We start from the raw sequence: 20,713 nt of genomic DNA, 5'->3' as shown, positions 1-20,713 counted from the left end.
GCCTTTTTTTCTACTGGAAAGTCATCTGGTGTTTTATTTTGGATGCCTACTGGAACCATCCTGTCCTGTTTTTGTAAATGTTTTGATATTGTCTGCTGTTTTCGGGGCATTCAGTGGTTATTTTCCTCATTTATTGATTGTAGATTTGTTTGTTTTGTCCTCTTTTTTGTTTTATTTGGTTATGTCTGAGCAGGCAGGCTGTGCCTTCTTTGTTGTTTGCTCATCTGTGTGCCGGATACTTTTCATCTCCTTCTCCAATGGGCAGGGTCAGTCTCTCAGGTATGGTACAGCAGGGCAGGTCTAGCTGAAGGGGAGTTGCTGGGATAGGTTTTTTGTGGCATGTACGAGGGCTAACAGTGCAGACCAGGAATCAGTGCAGGGCAGGTTCCAGTAGGCTGTGCCTGTGCTGCTTGGGAGTGTGATGTTCAGTGCATGGTGCAGGTAGGCAGGAAGGAAGGAGTAGATTGTGATGTGTGGAGCTAAGATGGGTATGGGAAAGATGAGAGAGAGGGGAGAGGAACAGGAGCCAAAAACATACACAGAAACAAAAAAGAGTGCTAAGCAAGCTTGCTATTGGAGTGGAGAGATGAGAGACTGAGAAATGGGGAAAAACAAAAAAGAAAAAAATAAATAAATTGAGAAACTGGAAATGAAGAAAGACAAGAAGGGAATAAGAGAGAGAAGAAAACTAAATGAAGAGATTAAAAAAAAAAAAAACAAAAAAAAGAATAAAGAAAAAAGAAATGCCCCCAGGGATGTCCCTGTGCATCTGTGCAGAGTAAGGGACTAGCTTCCAAGCTGCGTGGTACTGCCTGGCTAGAAGGGGCTCTCAAGCCGAGAAAAGAAAAAGAAAACAAACAAACAAACAAATCAAACAGAACAAATCAGAGCAAACAAACAAACAAAAAAGCCCCGGGGGTCCCACCAGCATGGCGGCCCGGGCGGGGAATCAGTTTCACAGTTGAGCGGTATTTTGCAGCCTTTCAGGAAGAAGCAAAGATGGCACATGGAACCAGGTATTTGAGAGAAAGGAGGGGCAGCTGGTCTAAAGAAGTGGAAAAAAGCAACACCAGCAGCCAACAAATGGTGCTCAGGGAGCTGGCCAGGGCGGGCGGGTGGACTCCAAGTGGCACTGGGGGGAAGCTCATGCTTTACGGCCAATAGACTGTGGCTGCCGGAAGCAGAGGAGGCTAAGTGGGGGTGAAAAAGGGTGGGGGGTGGGAAAGCCTATATCATGGGTTAGCGGTTGTTCTGTCTCCTGCCAGGAGCTCTGTGAAGCTACTTTCTCGTACCTCCTGTTCACTGAGCTCCAATAAGAGTCCAAAATGGTGGATCAGTGCTGCAGTAGCTGATAGGGGACCTCTGCATGTATTCTCCTCGCGCTCTGTTCTCGTTCAGTTTCTTATTCCATTCAGTGCTCGGCTGAGTTCTTTATCTCTTTATTTGATGCTTAGGGTTTCAGGATTGACATGTGACTCTGTTTGACTTAGTTTTTCTGATCTTTGCTGCAGAGGGACGGCGTGGTGCTTCTGACTATAGCGCCGTGTTGCCTGGAAGTCCCCCTCCATAGGGTTTTCAAGGCTGTGAACTTTTGGAAGCAGATCACCAGGGCTACATTAAAGCCTGGTGTGAATGTTAGGAGAAATTGAGGAACAGGGGAGACTGGGTTTGTGAGGGCTAAAACGGTCGAGCACATAGAATGGTGAGGTGATCCATGAACAAAAGACATTCCATAGAAACAGAGTCTCAGAGCCAGTGGCCTGACAATATAAGTGCAAAAATTTGTGAAACCTCGAGGAGGGCGTGGACTTCCAGCAGGCATGGGATGGGACCATAACCAATTTCATCCAAATCTTAAGAGACATGCAGACTTCAGCTGACATCTGTGGAACAACCTTACGATGGAAGACTTGTTATTAAATATTTATTCTCTCTGAGTGAGCTAAATATGTTGGTGGATTTTACAGAAATGAACAGGCGCAAGGGAGCCCTCAATGAATTAATTGGTTTGGAGATTCAGTAGGCTGGAGGGAAGCACGGATCTTAATGCAGCATTAAGACACATTGCACATGAACCCTACTAGCAGGGGCGGCTTACCCAGTAAGCAAGGTAAGCACAGGCTTACTTGTGCTTACTTACTAATCTGTAGTACGCACTTTCACATGGGTTTCACCACATCTTTGTGCTTTGTGCCTGTGCTTACCTTGCTGACTCTGTAATCCGTCGCTGTCAGGGATTGTAAATTTGAAAAGAGGCTTTGATTCTGTTGGAAGGTGCTGTGGGGTTGGGAGAGAGACAGATGCCAGCCATACCTAGAAGGAGAATCTTTGATGGGGTGCAAAAATGTGAAAGTGTTCACTACAGGTGATCTGGTAAGCAAGGTAAGCACTGTGCTTAGTACCTTGCCTATCGGATAATCCGCCACTGCCTACTAGGGCAGCTGCCCAGCTGTGAGTCATTAGTTTAAATTGTCTGCTGGAGAACATTTCTGAGACTTTTCTTATTCCTTTGGTCATGAGTCATTGTTTCTTAGAAAACTTTTGCCAGTCCCCAAATGTCCCTCCTGAGCTAGAAGGATGTGACCCGACAGAGAGGGTTCTGTAGAGCAAGAGGTTGGAGGCCTTCTAGACCTGCTCTCACTGCCTCTCCTGGAGCCTCTGTGAAGTTTTGTAACCTTCACTAAAGTCAGGCTGGGGATGGGGGGCCAGGAACCCAGAGCACTGAGCAGGCTTTCATGCCTCGCGAAGAACTGAAGCTAAAGGACTTGGCTGAACCACTGCTCCAGGTCTATCCTTTCACCAGAGATTGATGAGACATTTCCTCTTATTTGTATAAGTCACAGACAAAGTGGCGTGTGCATGTACACATCTGTGAGCAATTTAGGAATTCTGGCTCACATTGGGAGAGGCATATGAGAAATAAAATTTGTAAAAACACCTAGGTTAAATCCTCTCAAAGTTGATGATTTCTTAAATGTGATTCAATAAAATAAAACGACGGCTTTCTTCCAGTTATTTCAGAATAAAAACTCTGTCTGGCTCTCCCAGCTTGCCCAAAGAAATTAAAAACAAAGAAAAAGAGTGGGAAAACAAACAAACAAAAAACTAGCCTTCTCAATTGCCTGGTTTTCTACCATAATCACTAGATATGCTGGACGAGTGTGAGATCTATGAGCATTACTAGGTCTCTGTGGACCCTATATTTCTTATCTACAAATACTAATAAGCATTAAAGAGTTAGTGGCCCTTATATGCAAGACATCTAAAGGTGTTTATCTCAGGTTGAAGAGGTTGGTGTGAGATACTGTGACAGATTATATTTCTCAAGGATGAACAATATCTCCTATTCCACATATTCTTTTTACAATGTAACTTTGCCATTCCTCTCATTGAAAGGTGTGTGTGTGTGGCAGGGGTGGGGGGGAGGTCTATGTCCCCTCTCCCACTGCCCCAAAACTAGGCAGGATTTATGATTGTTTCAACCAATAGAGTATGACAGAGTGATGTATGTGACTCTTGAGCCTAGGTCATAAAAGGTGAGGTAGCATCCTCCTTGTCTTTTGGAATACTCACTTTGAAGCCCTACACTATCATATAAGAAGTCTAACTACCCTGAATTCGCCATGCTATTAGGAAGCCCGGGCTGTATGGAGATGCCTTGTGTAATTGTTCTGGCTGATAGCCCCAGCTGAGGTTCCAGCCCACAGCCAGAATCAAATGCCGACATGTGAGTGGTGATGCCTCCAGATGATTCTAGCTCCCGGCCACTGAGTCTTCCCAGCTCAGGCACCAGACATCATGGAGAAAAGATATGTTGTCTTAGCTGTGCCCTGTACAAATTCTTTACCCACAGAATCTATGAGTGTAATAAAATAGTTGCTTTATACCACTCAGTTTTGAGGTAGTATGTTATGTGGCAATAGTACTTGGCACAGATCTGAAACCAGGAGCTGTATCCACTCCCTGAGTCCCCTGAGATACTTTGTTGGAGAGTTGGAGCTCCTGGTAACACTATTTGGAAACCTCTGGACTAACTAACCAGTCTTCAAAGATTCCAAATTGGTCGCCATGAGTCAGAATCAACTTGACAGCAACTAACAACTAACAACGTGGACTGTAATAACTTCATCAAGGAAGAGAAGTATCTTGCCCAGGACCCAATTTTCAAAAAAAGGATGATGGCCATTCACAGTCCCAAGGCCCTCAGTTAACAGAGTTAGGCCTCTTCACTGGTTCACCAGTGTTTTTTCAGAGCCCACTGGGTGCAAGTCACAGTGGTAAATACTGTAAGAAAATACAAAAGTAAGTAAATCTTGGTTACTGAAGCCACTGGGTCTCCAACTCTGGAGGAAGAGATAATATAGATCCTAAAGTAAGCAAAGGTCTCTAGGTGGCACAAATGGTTTGCGTTCAACTAGTCACCTAAACGTTGGTGGTTTAAACCCACCCAGTGGTGCCAGAGAAGAAAGGCCTGGTGATCTGCTTCTGTAAAGATTACAGCCAAGAAAATCCTATGGAGCAGTTCTACTCTGTAACACATGGGGTTGCCATGAGTTGGAATTGATTCCACAGCAATGGGTTTGGTTTTTTTGGTAAAATAACCATAAGACAAGTGATATTGAGGCAGAAAATGTTGGAGTAATTCTAAAGAAGTGCTAAAACTCTTTTTAAAGTCTTAGGTGATCTTAATCCACTCAGAGCCAAAATTTGATTAGGGTAGACAGAACTGAAAATAGAGGGAGCATTCCTATAAATATCTAATAGTTATTGTTATTGGTAGAATTTGAACAGCAACAAATCAGCCTGAGTTTCAGAAAGTGCATTCAGGGTCCTTTATTGGAAGTCCCCCTATTAAGCAAGTTCCACCTTATTTTTTTGCCTACAGCAAACAGGAGTCTCAATTAACATATACCAGGTAGTTAAGGGTCATTCATCAGATTTCCCATTTGACATTAATTCAGTTTGTTTGATAGGTTATCTGGGCTTAACCAAATGTGTATAAAGGTAAATGTTTAGATTGATTAATTGAAGCTGAACGTCTAGTTCTCAATTTAACCGTGAAGTATGAGCTCATTTAAATTCTTCCTCACTAAAATAAAGGCTGGCAACGTCATGTCTTTGCTTCTGGATGCATAAAACCAGCTAAATCTGTTAACATGTTGAAATTGTTACACTCAAGGCTCAGAAGGTGACCACTGGGAAAGTCTATGAGTCACATCACCAGAGGTTAGAACCTGGGGAGAGTTTAGAAACAAATACTGAGTTTTCTAATGCTGAGCACACTGACTTGCTGTTAGAAAAACACAGCCAAGTGAAACGATGCTTGGTTTCAACTCAGAGAGCGTTGTTACACATGGCCTTTCAGTTTTTTGTTGAGACTGGTTAGTCCACAAAGTACTTTTCATAAATCATTTTTAATAATTAAGAGATATAGCTTACACATACAACCCAATAGGCACGAAGGGAACTCATCAAATGTTTCATAAATTTGTGGGCATTTATTCCTTAAATTTACAGTGAATAAAACTTCATGTTTCTGCATTGGCTTTAGCTATACTTAGATTAAATGAGCCTATGTAAGATGTTTACAGCTGTCCGAATGTTACTTAACCAGAAAACTAGTGGCTTTTGAGTCAATTATGACTCATGATGACCCTACGTGTGTCAGAGTAGAACTGTGCATCATAGAGTTTTCAACAGTTGTTTTTTTGAAACTAGATCACCAGGACTTTCTTTCAAGGCACATTTGGGTGGACTCAAGTCTCCAACCTTTCAGTTATCAGCGAGTGTATTAACCATTTATACCACCCAGGGACTCCAAAATGTTACTTACAGTATGATTTTAACAAAATTATCCCACATAATCTATGTGAGATTATAATAGCATCCTCAGAATCTTTGCTGTTCAGATCAAAGAATGTTATATTTCCCCATATTAAAATCACTGCTGGAAAAGAATCTACAAAAGCTGCTAGAACTAATAGAAGAATTCAGCAAAGTTGCAGGGTAAAATATCAACACACAAAAATCAGTTGGGTTTCTATACACCAACATGGAGAAATCTGAAAAGGTAATCAAGAAAACAATACCATTTACAATAACACCACAGAAAATAAAATACCTAGGAATAACCCTAACCAGGGCTGTAAAGGGCTTATACAATGAAAACTATAAAACTCTCCTGCAAGAGACTAAAACAGACCTAAATAAATTGAAAGACATTTCAGGCTAATGGATTGGGAGACTTAATATTGTGAAAATGCCAATAATACCCAAAGTGATCTATTGATTCAATGTAATCTAGATCAAAATCTCAACAGCATTCTTTATAGAAATGGAAAAACTAATCCTCAACTTTATGTGGAAAGGAAAGAGACCCTAATTAGCCAAAGCAATTTTGAAGAAGAACAAACTAGGAGGCCTTACACTTCCCAATTTCAAAACATACTAAACAGCTACAGTAATCAAAACAGCCTGGTACTGGTTTAACGATAGAACCACAGACCAATGAATTAGAATTGAGAGCCCAGAAAGGAGGAACAGTCTCTTCAACAAATGGTGCTGGCAAAACTGGATTTCCACATGCAGAAAAATGAGGCAGAACCCGTAAGTCACACCATACATGAAAACTAATTCAAAATAGATCCCTAAATGTTAAAGCTAAAACCATGAAGTTCTTGGAAGAAAACATAGGGGTGAAACTGTCGGACCTAGTCTTTTTTTATGACGATAGATTATTAAGTACAACAACAAATGCACGAGCAGGAGAAGACAAAATAGATAAATGGGACCTCATGAAAATGAGATACTTACGTTCGTCAAAAGACTTTATCAAAAGAGTAAAAAGATAAACCACAGACTGGGAAAATATCTTTGAGAACCATATATCCAATAAAGGTCTAATATCCAAAATATATATAAAAATTCTACAACTTAACGACAAAGAAACAACACATTAAAAAAATGGGAGAAGGACATGAACAGACACTTCACCAAAGAGGATATTCAAATGGCCAACAAGCACATGAAAAGATGCTTATTGTCACTAGCTATTAGAGGATGCAGGTCAAAACTACAATGAGATACAATCTCACTCCTACTAGAATGGCAAAGATAAAAAAAAAAAAAAGCAAACAAACAGAAAATAACAAATGTCGGCAAGGATGTGGGGAGATCGAAATCCTTATCCACTGTTGGTAGGAATGTAAAATGGTACAACCATTGTGGAAAATAATATGGCAATTACTCAAAAAATTAGAAACTACGACATAATCGAGAAATTCCACCCTAGGGATTTAAAAGTAGTGACACGAACAGACATATGTAGACTGATGTTCATTGCAGCACTATTCACAACAGCAAAAAAGGTGTCCATCAACAGATGAATGGATAAACAAAACATGGAATGTACATACAATGGACTACTACTCAGCCTTAAAGAAAAATGAAGTCCTGATACATGCTTTAACATGGATGAACCTTGAAGACATTATGCTGAACAAAATATCAGTCATAAAAGGACAAACATTTATGGTCTCACTTGTCATTTATGAAATGACAAGAATAGGTAAATATATAGAGAACAATGGTTAATAGTGGTTACCAGTGGTGTAAGGGGGGAAGGGAGAAAGGGAATCATTCTCCCGGAAGTAGTGAATTTTTGTCTATGGTGATGGGAAAACTGGCATTGACTAAATTGTTTATGGTAACTGATATCATTACTTTAGTCAAATTGTGTAATCATTGGGAAGAGCTGCCTCCTCAAAGTAGAGTCGACCTTAATGACTTGGATGGAGTAAAGCTTTTGGGACCTTCCTTTGCTGATGTGGCATGACTCAAAACGAGAAGAGACAGCTGCAAACATCCATTAATAATCAGAACGTGAATTGTATGAAGTAGGAATCTAGGGAAGTTGGAAGTTGTCAAAAATGGAATGCTTGAAGATCGATATCCTAGACAATAGTGAGCTTAGTCATCTGGTGCTGCTTCAACAGAAGTACCACAAGTGGATGGATTTAGCAAAGAGAAGTTTATTCTCTCACTGTCCAGTAGGCTACAAGTCCAAATTGAGGGCGCCAGCTCCAGGGGAACACTTTCTCCGTCGGCTCTGGAGGAAGGTCCGTGACATCAATCTTCCTTTGGTCTGGGAGCTTCTCTGCGCAGGAACCTCACGTCCAAAGGACACGCTCTGCTCCTGGCGCTGCTTTCTTGGTAGTATGAGGTTCCCATGTGTCTCTGCTCACTTCTCTCTTTTATATCTCAAAAGAGATTGCATTAAGACACTATCTAATCTTGTCAGCCTCATCTGTATAACCTCATTACAGTGACAGAATTTACAACACATAAGGAGATCACATATAATCTCATCATAGTGATAGAGTTTACAACACACAAGGAAATCACATCAGATTACACAATCATACAACACTGGGAATCATGACCCAGCCAAGTTGCTACACACATTTTTTGGGGACACAATTCAATCCATGACAACTGGTTTTGGCCATTTTGAATTGGAAAATCATAGGAATGACAAATTGAAGAGGAATGGCGTCGTGTTCCTTGTCAAAAAGAACATTTCCAGATCCATCCTGAAGTACAAAGCTGTCAATGATAGGATAATATCCATGCATCTACAAGGAAGACCAGTTAATACGACTATTATTCAAATTTACACACCAACCACTAATGCCAAAGATGAAGAAATTGAAGATTTTTACCAACTTCTGCAGTTTGAAATTGATCAAACATTCAATAAAGATGCATTGATAATTACTGGTGATTGGAATGCAAAAGCTGGAAATAGAGAAGAAGGATCAGTAGTTGGAAAATAAGGCCATGGGGACAGAAACGATGTTGGAGATCACATGATTGAATTTTGTTATTCATTGGAAATACCTTCTTTCTTTCTTTTTTTTTCTGCCAAAGTTTTGGTTAGCAGCTGAGCTCTTAAGTAAGTCTTAAATTCTCTTTCCTGTTTCAACTTTGGGCTTTCTGGACTGGCTTAGGGAAAGCTTGCATAAAAGTAAGGGTAAATGAAAAGTTTAAATAACTTTTGGAACTCTGGGGACATTTAAATGTTTGGAGAATTAATTATTGGGTGGAAATACCTTTTTTCAACAACATAAATGGTGACTATACACATGGGTCTCACCAGATGGAATACATAGGAATCAAATCAACTACATCTGTAAAAAGAGACGATGGAAAAGCTCAATATTATCAGTCAGAACAAGGCCAGGGGCCAACTGTGGAGCAGGCCATCAATTGCTCACATGTAAGTTCAAGTTAAAGCTGAAGAAAATTAAAACAAGTCCATGAGAGCCAAAGTACAACCTTGAGTATATCCTACCTGAATTTAGAGACCATCTCAAGAATAGATCTGATGCATTGAACACTAATGACCGAAGACCAGACAAGTTGTGGGATGACATCAAGGACATCATACAAGGAGGAAAAAAAAGGTCATTAAAAAGATAGGAAAGAAAAGACCAAAATGGATGTCAGAAGAGACTCTGAAACTTGCTCTTGAATGTAGAGAAGCTAAAAACGAATGGAAGAAATGATGAAGTAAAAGAACTGAATAGAAGATTTCAAAGTGTGGCTTGAGAAGACAAAGTATTATAATGACATGTGCAAAGACCTGGAGTTAGAAAACCAAAAGGGAAGAACACGCTTAGCACTTCTCAAGCTGACAGAACTGAAGAAAAAGCTCAAGCTTCAAGTTGCAATACTGAAGGATGCTATGGGCAAAATAGTGAATGACGCGGGAAGCATCAAAAGAAGATGGAAGGAATGCACAGTGTCATAGTACTAAAGAGAATTGGTTGATGTTCAGCCATTTCAGGAGGTAGCATATGATCAAGAACCGATGGTATTGAAGAAAGAAGTCCAAGCTACACTGAAACCATTGGAAAAAAACAAGGCTCCAGGAATTGACAGAATACCAATTGAGATGTTTCAACAATCGGATGTAAGGCTGGAGGTATTCATTCATCTATGCCAAGAAGTTTGGAAGACAGCTACCCGGATGACTGACTGGAAGAGATCCATATCTGTGCCCATTACAAAGGGAGCTGATCCAACAGAATGTGGAAATTATTGAACAATACCATTAATATTTTGGGTAATATTTTGATGAAGATAATTCAAAAACGGTTGCAGTCGTTCATCAACAGAGAACTGCCAGAAATTCAAGCTGGATTCAGAAGAGGATGTGGAATGAGGGATATCATTGCTGATGTCAGATGGATCTTGGCTGAAAACAGAGAATACCAAAAGATGTTTACCTGTGTTTTATTAACTATGCAAAGGCATTCAACTGTATGGATCATAACAAATTATGGATAACATTGCAAAGAATGGGAATTCCAGAACACTTAATTGTGCTCATGAGGATCCTGTACATAGATCAAGAGGAAATCGTTCAAATAGAATAAGGGGATACTGCGTGTTTTAAAGTCAGGAAAGGTGTGCATGTGGGTCGTATCCTTTCACCATACTTATTCAATCTGTATGCTGAGCAAATAATCCAAGAAGCTGGACTATATGAGGAAGAACATAGCATCAGGATTGGAGGAAGACTCATTAACAACCTGTCATATGCAGATGACACAACCTTGCTTGCTGAAAGTGAAGAGGACTGGAAGGACTTATTGATGAAGGTCAAAGACTACAGCCTTCAGTATGGATTATGACTTAACATAAAGAAAACAGAAATCTTCCCCATTGGACCAATAAGCAACATCATGAGAAATGGAGATAATATTGAAGTTGTCAAGGATTTCATTTTACTTTGATCCACAATCCACACTTAGGGAAGCAGCAGTCAAGAAATCAAATGATGTATTGCGTTGGGCAAATCTGCTGCAAAAGAGCTTTTTACAGTGTTAAAAAGCAAAGATGCTACCTAGAGGACTAAGGTGCACTTGACCCAAGCCATGGTGTTTTCTATTGCCTCGTATGCATGTGAAAGCTGGATAATGAATAAGGAAGACTGAAGAAGAATTGATGCATTTCAATTATGGCACTGGCGAAAAATACTGAATATATCATGGACTGCCAGAAGAATGAACAAATTTGTCTTGGGAGAAGTACAGCCAAAGTTGCTTCTTAGAAGTGAGTATGACGAGACTTCGTCTCATTTACCTTGGACATGTTATCAGGAGGACCCAGTCCCTGGAGAAAGACATCATGCTTGGTAAAGTAGAGGGTCAGTGGAAAAGAGGAAGACCTTTAACGAATTGGATTGACACCGTGGCTGCAACAATGGGCTCAAACATACTAACGATTGTGAGGCTGGTGCAGGACCAGGCAATGTTTTGTTTTGCTGTACATAGGGTCACTATGAGTTGGAACTGACTCGACAGCACCTAATGACGACACCTACTGATAATGACAACTACATTAAGCTATGCACTAGAAAAAAAGGGCAAAATGGCAAATATAGTGTTCTATATAAATTTAAAAAAACAGCAGTACAAAAAAAAAAAAAGCTGCAGCTGTTGGTATTACTTAGGTACAACTAAACATCTCATGGATTTAGCTTTCTTGTTTTAAAGGTTTAGGGTCATGGTTTCATGGGTCTTTCCAGTCAATTGGCCTAATGTTGTCTTTGGAGTTTCTATTCTACCTCCTAGTTCAGTGAGTACTGCTTGGGGTCTAAAAGCTTGTGAGTGACCACCCAAGATAGGACAATTGGTCTCTATTTGCCTGGGATCAACAGAGGAAGGAGACCCAGGAATTGCAGAAGGAAATGGACTGCAGGTCTACTTGCCTTCATAAACTACTATTTGTCATGAGACCAGAAGAAATGGATGGTGTCCGGCTACCAATACTGTTTTGATCAAGAATTCAATATATGGATCCTGATTAAAAGGAGGAACAACGTGGAACAGAACTTCAAATTCTCAGGGAAACCAGACTTAGTAAATCCATTGAGACTGGGGAAAAAAATCTTTAAACCTTGAGCCAAAACTATCCTGTGAAGTTATCTTTAAACTAAACAACAGTTTAGCTCAATTAATAAAGAATGCTTGCCTTGAGCATTACACGGTTTTAAAGAATTATCCATACGAGAGCTAATTGACAACAGTAACTCTAAAGCACCGATGAGAACTTTAATGGGCATAGAGTCTGAATTAATGGTGTTAAAGCAATACGGGCAGAGTGAGAATGGTGACACAATGTAAAGTATGTAACCATGGTCATTGAACTGTACACGTAGAAATTGTTTAATGAGTACATATTTAAAAAAAAACATGGCTGGGAAGTTGATTTTTTTTTTCTTGTAATAACTATGGAGAAGTCATAAAATGCAAAATTTACACGTTGCCTCTTTCGTGTCAGTTTTCCTAAGGTATGTTTTCTGAGAATAGTAGTAAGAATTGAACCAATCTTTTTTTTTTTTTTTTTTATGGTAGATGTTCAGATGCAGTTTGAGTTGAAATAAAATTAATTCCCTAAAGGATTAAAAACTATACTAAAGAGAAAGTCTGTCTTCAACTTGTTCCTGAATTTTATAACGAAGAACTCCTGAATCAAAATAATCGGAATGGGCGAGTTCAGCTTAGGTGTTTGGTAATAATACCTTTGCTTAATCCTGTATCTTTCATGCAAAATATGCAAATACTCTGAAAGTACTCATTAACATTTATGGAAAGCTTGATCATATAAATGTTTATTTACACATTGCTTTGTTCAAATATGTTTAAATATGAAATCTAAAGTACAACCTGTACTCAAAGACGCATGCAAGAAAATACTGCAGCTTATGAACAGCTTTTCACTTTTTTCCTACCTGGCTGTTTTAGATGAGATGCAAGCTTACATTCAGAAATATGCAGGCCTTGTGCTACGGTTGTGTGAGTACCACTGAGTCTCAAATTGACTTAAATGACTTCCTTCTTATTCTTGATGTCTCTTCTCCACCCAAGCCAAAATGCCTATATCCTGCTAGCCAACAATAACAAATAACTGGATAAATTTATTTAATTTCAGGGTTTATATCAATATTCTGAGTAAATGAAAGGACTGGAAGATGGGACAGTAGAGGGTGGCAGTGGACACAGCCTTTTTCTTGTCAGCAAATTGCACTGCAATCACCAGATGTCTCTCATCTATTGCATTTCCTAGCTCTTGTCTTCAAATTTTCTTCAGAGATACCATGTGATCACTTCTAAGTTCCTGATACTCACATTCACATGATTTCTATCAGGACACTCTCCAACCCTCCCCATCTCAATAGTCATTCTTCTCCAAAGAGTTGACCATCAGTAAAATAAATGGGGTCGTAAATAACTACCGACAAATATGTAAGGTAACCATTTAACTTAGAAAGTTACTGATGGCAATTTTCTTATGCATCAGTGGCATATAAAGTTTCTTTGTCGTATGCGTCCCTAAGCTGGCAGTGAATGAAGCTGGTTAATTAGGGGAGGCCTCCTAGCTGTGCAGAACCACACTGATTCCTTTAAGTAACCACAGTCATTACCATAAAAGTATTTACTGAAAGCTGGGCTGGACAGCCAGTGTGCAATCTGATCTGGCAAATGCACAGAAATTGCACTCCAGATTACATATTAAGGCACTAATTACCCAAATGAAACTCCAGGGGCACCTTAGGTAGATGCAGTACAGTGAATTAAGGAAGGAAATAATTAGTCACAATTGCAGAAACTAGCTCAACAGAAAGTGAAAGAATGCATAGTAGACACCCAGCAGCCTATTTCCTGCAGAGCACAGGGAGCCTTTGTGACAGTTTAAGACATGCAAAGACAAACATGACTTCTAAAAACAAATAAGAAAGGGACAGGTCTCAATTTTAAATTACAAAAATGACTTTATTTAAGTTATTTTCTCTTCCTATGTACTACATAGCCAAATAACAACACTTTTTATCAAGAATTTACAATAAGACAATCAACTTTCAAGCATTTTTCTCGACAGTCTTAGAGGGTTTGCCAGCATTTGACACAATCTGAACATGTACAGACGGTGAGAGAAAACAAGCAGCAAAGGAAACATAAGGCATGGGGTTCCGACCCCAAGAAGAATATTCATCAAAGAGGCAGAATCAGGTGAATTTATACATTAAAAACCAAGCATAGAAGCTGTTACTTAACATGACCAAGAAATTACATTGTCCAAAGTTATATACCCCTTTTCAAGGTCTTCTGATAAAAACAAAATTCCTTGGGTGGGGGAGGGGGAGGTGGCAGATGGGAGAGATGCTCCCCTCTCCAAATGAACTTAAGGATGTCCCCATTATTAGTGAAAGGCCCTGCAAGATGGAGGAAGAGTGGATATCTCCTTTGGAAGGCTGGCATAAAATTGGATCAGAAGGATGTCATTGAAGCCCAAGTTTGAAAAATCGATGGCAGTTTTAGCTGAGACTGTCCAGATTTCCTTACCATGTTTCTGAATAGACAAGAAAAAACGAGAAAATCCTATAGACCCTTTCCAACAATTGTGCTATTTTGCAAATTTATTTTGGAAGGTTAGTATGGAACTCTACCCTGAGTTATTGAGATCCTACCAAACATGTGAACTGTCTGAATAGCATTATTACCTTCAGGATGAAGGGAGAATGTTAGTTGACTCTTAATTTAGTCTCTAAAACAGTTTATGTTGAATTTATTTGTTCACTACTAAGTACTGCTGACGGTTTCCATAATGATGGATTGTAAATGTTCTCCTTTAAATATATTATTACTATTTATCAGGTATTTGGTATGAAATTAGACAGTAAAATAAACTATGTAAAAAATGGACTTTTCTTATAGTAGAATTAGGAAAATAAAAACAACAGCAAAACTGCTCTTAGGGGAAATGGTAACAAGAGATATCAATAAATAAAAATTTTGTTTTCTGTGTCTTGGTATCAGCAATAAGAAAATAGCATATTGAAGAACTTAGACTTCCCTCATTCCAAGTAACCCAGAGGAGATTTTGGGTTATTTAAGCTCCCCTCCACTAACATAGATCGAGAGCCAGGTAAAGAGGCATCTCTACAGGAATAAAATCCTTGCAGTGGTCCTAGTTTCCAAGCCTTTCTGCAAAAGTAGTGCCTGCCGCACAGGACGCTATGTCAATTGTTAGGACTCATTAAAACAGCCACATGGGAAATGTAATGACAGGGAAAAGGGTAGATGAAAAATAAAAATATTTTATAATTGTAAATACCAGGTCTGACTGTATCAAGAACCTCTATATTGGTGGTGCTGGGTTAAAAACAGAACAAAACCCACAACACACAACAAGAAATTGCACTGATTTTCTGAAATGTGATCTTTTTAGGTGGGTTCCATGGGGATATACTTATATACTCCATTTCAACTAGACCATCACCAGACAATTGCTTGTTCTATATGTAACCATTAAAGCTGACCAAAAAAGCTTACCCACCATGGGCTGCAAACAGCCATAGGAGGTATGAATAAATATGGTGCTTTCGTATTTACATAAGCAGTTTCTCATGGATCTTATAAAGGTTGGAGAAATAGAGCGAGTTGTTCCTTTTTTTTAGCAAGAGCACTTGTAAAATACAGAAAGTGATTAAGTAAATACCCCCTATACACTTAGTTGATCAGTTAAAGGATGTTAGAAAAGTCAGCAGTTCATTTACCTGAGTTTTCCATTTAAAGGCTAAATAGTAATCAAATGCTTTTTACATAAGCGTGTGAACAAAAAATTACAACATTAAAAAGGGCCAGAGTCGGGAAATTTAGATTTAATTAAGTTTGAGACTTTCAAATTTTTATAAAATCGAATAGAAACATTTACAGATTTTCTTTTTTAGTTAACACGTAAAATCCTAGAACTGTACTGATTTACTGGATGTTATTTAAAACTTAGGCTGGGGGTCAGCCTGTGAAATCATTAAGAAAACAAGTCAAATTCTTTTGGAATTTTGAGCAAATTGCTACAAGTGATAAAAGCTAGTTATCAGTAACTTATTTCAGTTATGAGCCCATATGAGATTATCAATTAATGCTAAAGACTTCAGCATAAAATATGATTTTTAACCTGAATAGATCCCTTTTGAAAGGTGATATAGAAAATAACTATAAATTTTATCCAGAAAAAGAGTGCACCCAGTGTATTACCAGCAGCTGCCTCAGCTTACCTTCCAACAGGGTGTTTTGGCCATGCTCGGCCATGGACAATCTGCTAAGTTTTTGTTTTTGTTTGCTTAAAACAGACAAGGTTATGTTTCTAAATACAATGCACTGTTCATAATTAGGATCCCAACAATATTCTGGAATTGAATATTTTATCCTACAAGAAACAGGGCCATGCTATTATTTCAAACCATATTATTACTATTTCATTTTCAGGTCTAAATAAATCAGCTATGCAACATCACCATTCTAAAAGTTTAACACTTAGCAAAACTGTGAAGCACTTTGGTTGACATGATTAGATTATTAAACAAATGAAAAGCACATCCTTCCCTAATCCTTCACCCCATGATGTAGCACAAGAATTTAAAACACGATCGAGGTACATACATCTGTCGAGCTGCTCCTACAGTTGCGTTCTGTGTATTATTCAAAGTGGCATTGAGCGAATTCACCATTATCAAGGAGCAATTTTTTAAAAGCAGCATTTTGAAACCCCCCAATTTTCTTCCTCCTTTCCTTCATTAAGTCACAAAAGTTTTTCAGCTCAGACAAGGGCTCTGGAAAAGGTCAGTGTGAATTCGATGCATAAAACAAAGTCCATATGATCAGTAGTACTGGTCTTGGATTGAGGTCAAATAGTGTATTTCATTTTCTTGTTCAACACAGCTTAATGGTCAGTAAACAATTTGCCCACGACGCACACTGTGTTGGATTTTAAGTCCTAAGGTGAATAAAAGCTCTACTGACCACCAGGCAGAAATTATTGCTAAGTGAAAACCACTTAGCAATTTATTCACTTAAAAAAAAATAAATAACAGAACCATTTTAGATGAGATACTTATTTTAAGCCAAAGAGAGCACACAGAGTTCCAGAGCTTACATCACTAGCATTCCCAGCATGACCAGGCTTCAGGGAAACTGATGAATATATAAGTAGATTATTTTGAGCAACAGGCAGAACTTGAATAGATTATCACTGCCACACGGCCCAGAGGAAAGGAGAGAGCTTGAGTGGAGTGCACCATCTATTTAACAATGCTTTAGTAGAGAAATTTTTTTCAGCCAATGCCCCCGCATATCCAGATATCAAAGATGATTAAATTACTCAAAAAACAGGCTTCTAATTCTATGATTTTTAAATGTAATTACTGACTAGAATATTACAATAAATCTAGTTCTCTAAGGTTGTTCGCCAGTACTACATAGCAGTATTGAGATTAAAGGAGGGCAGGGAAGCCTTTGTGTATAGCTTTTAAAGGATGTTTTTAAAATGTTGGTGAAAACGCAAATCAGTTAAATTACAGATGATCAATTCAAGCATGCCCGCCATTGAAGATTATTGTTGTTACCCACTCATAAATTCCTTGCCTAATGATAAGTGTAACTGTCAGGTGTATGAAATAATATAATTTAGGTTTCTGTTGGGGGAGGATTTAAAAACAATACTCTGTGACAACGCACTTAAGCGAATTTACGCTCTGCAGAAGTTTTCAGTGTAGAATGAAGGACTTGGCCAATGAAGATGGCAGCTGGTATTGAAATAATTAGTACAGATTCCTTGGTATACAACACACAATGAAAACAAAAATAAGACCCTGGACAGGTGTAAACAAGTGAACAATGACCTTGGCAAAATACTTTCACGTATTAAAAAAATACTGAAAAGCATGCAACTCAAAACTTCCTCCCTTTCACAACAATGGACTGAAACAACACCACCACAAAATACAGATGGAACCATCTGTTTCTGCCAGTAGAAAACACTAGATATATTAGGTTCCAGGACGAATAAAACTTTAAAATGTTAATACTGAAAAAAATACAAGTAAATTTTTATTAAAAATATACATACTCCTTACTCAATCTTGTGTACATTTTGTTTCATGTTAAAAAGAAAAAACAACAAAATAGGAAAGGCATTAAGACTACCTAATTATACTGTATTTGGTAGTAGCGTGTTTCAGTCAAACTTTAAAGAAAAATAAGTTATTCTGTTTTCATTTGCTCCCGGACATCAGAAGGCAGAGTTTCAAACAGAGCGTCTTCGACAACTAAACCAGCTCGCTTCAGAGCCCGACAGTCACCCAGTTCAGGAGGAAGGAGTTCAAAGTGATTTCCTTTAACATCTAAATAGGAGAGGAACAGTAGATTCCCTATTTTCGGTGAAAGTACTGATAGGCTGTTTTTCCCAATCTTTAGAGTTTTCAGTTTCTTGCAGAAGTAGAGTTCATCTGGGAGGCTCTCCACTTTGTTACAAGTGATGGAAAAATACTGTAAACTTTGTAGAACTCCTATTTCAGGTGGGATAAATCGAATGTCATTGTAGGATAAGTCCAAATATCGTATTTTGTTGCAGAGGAAGAGGTGGGAAGGGAGCACCTCTATTTTATTGTGACTAAAAGAGAGACGCTCCAGGCTGGTGAGTTTCTTTATATGCTCTGGGATGTAGGTGATGCTGTTATGCCACAGTTTTAGCACTGTCAATTTTCTCAAGTGCTGAAAGCTAACAATTTCTTCTATAGACTTCAGATTATTTTCCTTCAGGTCCAGTTCCTGGAGGCTGAGCAGGCTGAACACAGCGTGAGGAATTCGCTCCAGATCACAGTGGACCAGTTCTAGCTCCGTCAGGTTGACCATCTTCTTCAAGTTGTTGAGCATCACCAGCTTGGTGCCATCATTATGTACGCACATCTTCTGGAGATGGCTGGAGACATCAACCACCGCCTGAGGGATTTTGGACACATTGCTTTTGATAGAGAGAATTTTAAGGCTTTTGAGATCCCGCAGAGACTCAAGGGTGACATTTTTAGAAATATCATGACTTAGAGAACCGACTAGGTACAGCTCTTCCAGATTCCGGAGTCCATACATCCAGAGGGGCAGTTCTCTCATGTCATCAAACTTGACGCTCAAGACCTTGAGGTTCTCCTTCAGGAAAGATAAAGCTGCACTGTGGATTTTGACAGAGCACTGGTGTAGAGAGAGCTCTTGGAGATTGTCTAGCTGCGCAATTGTGGCTGGTATCATTACGTTCTTAATGATTTCAAGTTTTAGAGACTGTAACTCTGTGATTTCAAAAACAGTGTCTGGAAGGCCAGAGAGCATGATAAGAGGCAATTCCAGTCGGTTATGGGCGTTTGTCTGTAGCTTCTGCCTCAGTTTATCGGGAGTCCACTCGTTATTTAAGTTCAGCTGCTTCAATTTGTTTTCACTGACTTCAGATAGGAACACTGCAAATCTCTTGGAATAGAGAGGGTCATACTGATCTATCATATGAAGCATAAAAGCAAAGTCATTTTTCACATCTGGAATATCATCAATTCCAGTCTCCTGCCGAACATACTCAAAAGAATATTCCCTCAGAGAACGATAGAACAGCCAGTATAAGGTATAAAGGCACGTCAATCCATAGATACTTACAAAGCACAGGTAGCAAAAGGAAAGTTTTGAGAACAAGTGTGCCATGGTATGATTGCAAGAAAAGTTTTTGTATCCAGTCATGTCCTGGATGTCAACATTACAGTCCACGGTAAATTGGACTTTGGAAACCAGAGCGCTATTATATGCAATTATGATCAGAAATTTTATAACCTTAAGGACAGTCTGGCGAACATACATGGCATACAGGATATCACCTTCTTCCACATGCAGCCTGAACTTCTTTACCTTCTCAAATAAGGCCTTGGCTTGCTCACCTTCCTTTTTATCCAGGGCCCCTGCAGTGGATTTGTCAACCACAAACTTCTCAGGGATTGATTTTAAAGACTGAGAGTTGACCAGGCTGCCTTCTGGACCAGACTGGATAGTGTTGGATCTGCTCATATTGTTCTTCCTGTTGTCTTTTTCTTCTGAGTCCTCCCCAGATACTTCAGACAAAGCCCGTGTGGTCCACGGAGAGTCAAAGCACTTCCCCAGGATTGAGATGAAATGTTCTATTTTGGAGCTGGATCCAGGAAATTTGAACCAGAAGTTACTGCAGAGCATGAAGACCAGGGTATGGATGAGGACAAGGTAAGGGAAATATTTGGCATACCAGTGGAGGGCTCGCTCATAACATATCTGGTTTATAAAACTGTACTGCTGGAGGTCCAAATCTGTCTTCAGTCCTTTCATTTCCACAGTGGCAGGGTTAGTAGCAGACGGTTTAGGTGGAGGCAGTGGAGTGGTACTGGCAACCGCTTGGGAGACATTCGAAACAGAAGAATGGTTCTGAGAGGGCTGCACTCTTTTCGGAAGGCAGATGATCTTGTCCTGCATGACCTGAAATACAGAAATATTTCAAATTATATTACTCAAAGAGCTTTCATAATGTCATTAGTGCTACGAAAGCAGCAATAACATCCAATAAATGTCCATTTCCTTTGCCTGGATTATACAACTTTCAATTCCAGTACCAAGATTTTATTCTTAGCCCATTATGTTGGAAAAATGAAATATCCAGTCTTGTTCATGATACAAATCACAGGAAGTTTGTATTAGGACACAGAACAAGTCACAGCAAAATAAATATTTAGAGGTTCACCGTTCAGCCTGGGAGTAGACAGCCCCGTCAAACCAAATGGGACTAATAAGGTACAGTAGTCCAGTGA

General features: G+C 39.2%; 1 protein-coding gene across 4 annotated transcripts in view; it reads right to left on the bottom strand.

Annotated features, from left to right (window-relative positions):
* Positions 1–12,397: 12,397 nt before the first annotated feature.
* The window catches only part of LRRC8C (leucine rich repeat containing 8 VRAC subunit C), a 107,845-nt gene continuing 99,529 nt past the window's right edge, over positions 12,398–20,713 (bottom strand). For all 4 annotated transcript variants that reach the window (XM_004378720.3, XM_023733392.1, XM_023733391.1 and 1 more), the window contains one exon: positions 12,398–20,384. In XM_004378720.3, coding sequence (XP_004378777.1) covers positions 18,111–20,384 — 2,274 coding nt within the window. In that variant the 3' untranslated portion in view covers positions 12,398–18,110. The remainder of the gene's footprint in view (positions 20,385–20,713) is intronic.

The sequence above is a fragment of the Trichechus manatus genome, unplaced genomic scaffold (assembly GCF_000243295.1).
Source record: "Trichechus manatus latirostris isolate Lorelei unplaced genomic scaffold, TriManLat1.0 scaffold00058, whole genome shotgun sequence".
Taxonomy (NCBI): domain Eukaryota; kingdom Metazoa; phylum Chordata; class Mammalia; order Sirenia; family Trichechidae; genus Trichechus; species Trichechus manatus.
This window is presented reverse-complemented; position numbering and strand designations above follow the sequence as displayed.